The 5,734-nt window shown below is 39.5% G+C and overlaps 1 protein-coding gene across 1 annotated transcript; it reads right to left on the bottom strand.

Annotated features, from left to right (window-relative positions):
* Nucleotides 1-2,773: 2,773 nt before the first annotated feature.
* On the bottom strand, nucleotides 2,774-4,931 carry bola1 (bolA family member 1). The gene is made up of 2 exons (XM_037676721.1): nucleotides 4,816-4,931; nucleotides 2,774-3,565 (listed from the first exon to the last, which is right to left on the bottom strand). The coding sequence occupies exon 2, from the start codon at nucleotides 3,540-3,542 to the stop codon at nucleotides 3,090-3,092; it is 453 nt and encodes a 150-aa protein (XP_037532649.1). The 5' UTR covers nucleotides 3,543-3,565; nucleotides 4,816-4,931; the 3' UTR covers nucleotides 2,774-3,089.
* Nucleotides 4,932-5,734: the final 803 nt, after the last annotated feature.

Raw genomic sequence — 5,734 nt, 5'->3', positions numbered from 1 at the left:
GGGCAGCGTTCCCTGCACACATGCTGCACAGATCCTGCAGCTGCCCGGGGGGCCACAAGACGACGCCGGTCCCCTGGGACCACCACCCCATTTGTTGTGCTCCCCCTCCTCCCCCACATTCTTCCCCACTGGTGGATGACCCTGAGACCAGCAGAGGTCAGCTGAGCAGAAGCAGCCCCGTCCTCCCCCCTCCACGACGAGCTCCGGCCTTCGTTTTCGGAGTCGCGGTGTAAATCAGCGGCGGCTCTTCGCGGGAACCCTGCCCCGATTGGGCTCCCAGACCAGCCTGGCACCATCTGTCCCAGAGCTCTGACGCAGATGCAGCGCCGCCAAAGTGGGTTTCCACCGACCCGCAGAACCCCTCCACTCCTGGGCCTTATGGGTCTGGGTCCAGAGACAGATCCATCACTGCTGGAGCCGGGCTGTGAGGGAAGGAGGCACAGCGGACAGTTCAGCTCTGAATCTATGAGAGTGAGCTGAAACTGAAAAAGTCTGGCTCCTACATTGTTGTCATTCAGGTGATGAGGAGGATGATTGTCAAAATATTCACGTTTGAGATAAAAAAAAAAAGTCCTGAAACTTTTATGCAACGTGCCCGCGACCCGGTTCAAATCTCTGCCAGAATATCAGTTTGTAAGATGACAGAAGATTTTTGCAGATAAACCCGGACAGACTCACAGACGGTTTTATGGAGGAAGTTCACGTTAATATTTTATTCAGGTGGTTCAGGATTTGATGTTCCAACGATCTCCGTGTCACGGCTCCGTGTCTCTGCTGCTCACAAACAGGTCAACCAGGTCTTCAACAAGTCTCTGCACTCCACCTCCTCTCGGCAGCACCTGGAATCATGAAGGCATAAATCTGTGTGCAGGTCCGGAGGCACTTGAGCCCGGCAGCTCGCTGGTTTCTCCCACAGCTCTGTTTTCTGGCCTCTTAAGGCCGGGCTCTAATGAGAGGCAGGGGTCATAAAGTGGTTGTTACTGTTTGCCTTTTCTCCCAAACCAGTGACACCAGTTGTTCACCCTCCTCACCGGAGCCTTTTGTTTGGACTGACAGGCTGTCAGTCCCAGGCCCGACAACATGATTGTAGAGGACGACACGCATCACCTTGAGGTGACGCCACATTCCTCTGCAGGCCTTCATGACACAATAACTTTGACTACCTCTCATTAAAGTTTCTTTGACTTCTTTGACAAATGTTCCATTATTCTTTTGCTTTAACTTAGAAAAAGCCCTAGAGTCTCGCCGATGAATGGGAAATGGGCTGAAGGAGTGCAGCGGGTTCAGTTTTTGACGTATCTTTGCGGGTCTGAGAGGTGACTTTAGGCCGTCATCCGGGTTGAACTTAAGACAAGTGGACTTTCACAGAGACATACAGAACAACAACAACAAAAAAAGGCCACTCACGTACAAAACAGACCATCATTCTCAAAATCAGCGAACACTCCAGACGTTTAAGCATTTAAAAGTAAGAAAATATAAAGTAGTTACGGTTAATCATATTAGAACAGTGGTAACTGCGTGTTTCATGGTAAACAAAGACTGTGGTTTTCTGCTTCTTTCACGATGTCATTTAAGGAGAATTATTGGATTTTAGCTGTTCAAACTCTCACAGTTGTGCTTATCATGTCCTTTTGTGAGTTTTTGTTTATATACAATCACATCTGATGGTTAAACTTTGGAAAATGTTAATGCTTGACTGGAACAGAACATTTAGTTTCTATTTATCAGACCAGTTAAGATATGTATATTATGTTTAATTTTTTATTCACCTTTTATATTTATGCTAACACTGCCCTCTTGTGTTTAATCAGCTGCACTACAACTAGTCGTTTAAATTTGGTTGATGCAATGATGAACTTGTGAATATACTGTATATTTTTTAAGAAACTCACTTCTAACAAACATTAATTTATTTCTGTTACATCATAACCTTGATGTGTGTGCTCAAGCCGTGGTTCTGTTGACGGCAGCTGACTTCAGCTAAAGTGGGTCAAAGACTTTTGGAGCTTCATATCGCTTTAAGAACGTTGTTGCAAGTCTACAGAAGTTTTTATTTGATTCATTTTCTTTAGGAGAGCCAAACGCTTATAGTATTGTAGAAGTGGAGCCCAGCATGGACATATTTTAACAAACAAAGACTGAAGGTTTGAAAATTCTTAATTCAATTGTCTCTTTTTTAGATTATAATGTAAAAAAAAGTTTCTACAAAACAAAAATCATAAATAGAGACATCTGAATAGAACGTATGATGACTGTAATTTCCAGTCTTTAAGCACCCACGGCTTATATATGTACTTTTTTTTTTATTTAGCGTGTGCAGCTTATATTCGTGTCAGACAGGCACTCAGTCTTTAAGTCTCACCTGAAAACCCACTTTTATTCCCTTGCCTTTGATACGGTGTGATTTGTTTTGATCCAGTCTGTAGTCCGCAGTGTTGGCCATTTAGTTCTTATCCACTGCTATTTGTATCTATATTTTTATTTTATGTTTCCCTGTCCGCTGTGCTTGTTTGTTTCTATTGTACAGCACTTTGGTTGGCCTTGTTGCTGTTTTAAGTGCTCTATAAATAAATTAGTATGGTCTCTACAGTCCATAAATTAAAGTACATTGTGTTTTCTACATCTCTAGTTTCCAAACCTTCCTGGACCAGAACCACAAAAAAACTTTTTTTTTCCCCAGAGACTTGTGACCTTAACTGTCAAAAATTATACAAAGACGGTAATAATCTAAAAAAAAAAAACATGAGACAATCAAACTTAGCAACCATTGGGCAATTTTTATTAGTTTAGGATGGCTGTTTGTAACAACTGTGACAAAAATAAATGCTGTTCGCAATAATATTAATTAATTAATATTTAATCGTTTAATATCTGGAGATCAGCTCGAGGCCCATGTTTGTTTTACAACCCACAGTGGGATCTCAACCTTTAGGAAAGCTCTGCTGTTTGTGGCTTTCTGAGTCACTGTTGTTGTAAAACACCTGCAGCTGTCTTTAGTACAAGCAGGTGAATTATTATTATTATTATTAAACCTTTAAATATCAGTGCTGACTGAGGCTGAGGAGGAAACGTCACGCTCCATCATTTTACTCTCGTCCTGCCTTCAGTTTCTCCTCCACTGTGTGATCACCTCTTGAACCCCCCATGCAGGATGGGCTCTTCCCCAGAGTGGGGTCACTCCCCCACTGATCGGGAGTCTTCGCCTGGATGGCGAGTGCGTGAACGCGGCTTCTCAGTTCCTCCTTCAGTGCTTCGTTAACCATACGGTGGCGCTGAATCAATGGCAGACCCTGGAACTGGGAGCTGACCACCAGGACGCGGAAATGGGACTCAGATCCGGGGGGAACAGCGTGCATGTGGCTCTCGTTGAGAACCTCTAAGTGGTCCGGCTTGAACACGTTGGCGAGTTTGGTTCTGATAGTCCGCTCAACGAGCCGGTTGGGGTCTGGGTCCATGTGTGGTGTGAAGTGAGCCAGAGGCCGGGTTAAAGACAGGCAGGCGAAGATGGACTGGGTGCAGCGTGAGGTACTGGGAAGCATCAGAGACTGGGACAGGAAACCACCTCAAAGAACCACCCAAGAGAACCATAAGGGTATAAATACAAAGAACACAAGAATATTTCACAGAGTACAAAAGTATTTCATGCACATTTGTTTAACCTCGGTTTTCTCTCTGAGAGCAGGTAGCTGAGTGTTTAACATTTTTAACATGAAGCTATGCATTCAGGGATTTAAAAAGGACTTTTTGGATAAGATAGAATCTGATTTTGGTTTAAAATAAAAAAAAAAAATAAGAGACTCTGCTGTGATCTAATTCTTTTTTCTGAAATGTTTCAAAGTTTCTCTAAAGGCACAGAGGCAGAATACATAAAGGACATAAACTTGACTCAAATGTAACCAGCTACTAAAAGAAAACATCTGGAACAGCAGGACCAATGAGTATGTCTGTGGTAAGTTGAGCAGCCAGATGCTGCTGATCATCAGATCCTGTTCTGATGTGGCAACTTTTATACAGACTGTTTGTTGTTGTTGTTGTTGTTTTTACAGTTTGTAGACCAGGTGTGCCGTTCAAAACAGGATGGAAACTTTATTTAAACATTACGAAAAAATAATTTTATTTAATAATCCTGATTTTCTTTGCAGCATTTTTTAAGAAAGTCATTTTAAAAGACGTTCCATTTCATTTTGAACATTTGTCAGAATTAAACAAAGATTAAGTAAAAAATTAAATAAATACTTAAATAAAGCTGACTTATTTCTGAGGCAAAAAAAGTTAAGAATCACATCAAAACTAAATATAAAAAAAAAAAAAAAAACCCACTATGGAAAGATTTGTAGTTAAATGTCATTAATGTTAAATGTCACGACGACTTTAAGCTTAAACTTAATTTTATCAGGTCTGTTTTTTTTCTTTCAAACATCAGCTCATTTTTCCAGAATGGTCTTTTTGTTGTTGATGTCTAAAATAAAGTGTAATCTGTTTACTTAAAGCTGTTTATGTCGGTATTTCATTTTGCAATAACTTAAATTCGTGTATAAAGTCATGTAATGCATCACTAAATGCAAATCTCTCGTTTTTATGGCATATAGTAACTGTGGCTGTGAGGCAGGTCGGCTGTTTTCATTAGCATTAGCTGTCATTTAGCATTAGCTGCTAACTAGCTTTAACATTTAAACATCGCAAGTGACATGCGAAAACAAACTTTACACCAGACAGCTCTACAGATTGTAATCAAACATGTACTATGTACATAAACATTGTTTTCTATTTATTATCATAATTAAATAGTTAAAAATCAAAATATGTCTTTACCTTTCAGACAACGCGCAGCTTTCTTCTTCTTCTACGGTTTTACAGCAGCTGCATTCCCGGACGTTGCTGCCACCTGATGGATTCCTCTCACAGTTATATTCACTTCCGCTTCCAAAATGTTCATAGCTTTTTCCGTTATTCGGGGTCAGTATTCAATTCTACTGTTTTGGTTGTTTCCACCTGCTTTTTATTGACTTTTATGTTCAAATGTAATTATAAATTAGTTCATTTGGTATTTTTTGTTGTGATAGCTAAATGAGCTTTTCGTCCAATGTTGCTGGGTGTCCGAATGACCGCAGAGAACAGCTGAAACACGGGCACTGTTTAACATTTCCACAGATCAGAAGTATGTACAGATGTATCTAGTCCACAATGCATTGCAAAATACTAACTTTGAGTGTGGACATTAGTAACAGTAAACATGCAAAAAATAAATAAAAAAAATAAACATTAGCACAATTTCTTAGTTCAAACATTTCTTATAGTTACTGCTCCTATATCCATATATTCACACACAGTTTGATCAAGTTGTATTTGTCAAGCGAGCAAAGAGCCTGTGCAAAAGTGTAAAAATGCATATTTCAAATTACATAAAATAAAAAGCTTGGCCTTATAGTTCTTCATGACAGTGGGCTATTTCCATTGCTTAGGAAGATAAAATGTGGCAAAATCAAAGAAATAAATACAGAATAATTAATGTATTTATTTCATGGGACATTTAATTATTTATATATTTAATAATTTCATTTTATACTTAATAATGTATTTAATAATTAAATGATACATTAAATTATTATGCATTTATTTATTTAATTTTGTCACATTCCATCAATACTATGGTAATGGTGCAAGATGCTCAAAAATAGTTTGGCCCTTTCTGGACTCCGTACATTTGTAACAATGACTTTAAATTTTATAT

Source organism: Nematolebias whitei, chromosome 5, assembly GCF_014905685.2.
Source record: "Nematolebias whitei isolate Nwh7 chromosome 5, NemWhi1, whole genome shotgun sequence".
NCBI lineage: Eukaryota > Metazoa > Chordata > Actinopteri > Cyprinodontiformes > Rivulidae > Nematolebias > Nematolebias whitei.
This window is presented reverse-complemented; position numbering and strand designations above follow the sequence as displayed.

Bases quoted from the DNA above. Each gene is read 5' to 3' on its own strand.
- bola1 (XM_037676721.1), bottom strand. From the start codon at position 3,542: ATGCTTCCCAGTACCTCACGCTGCACCCAGTCCATCTTCGCCTGCCTG.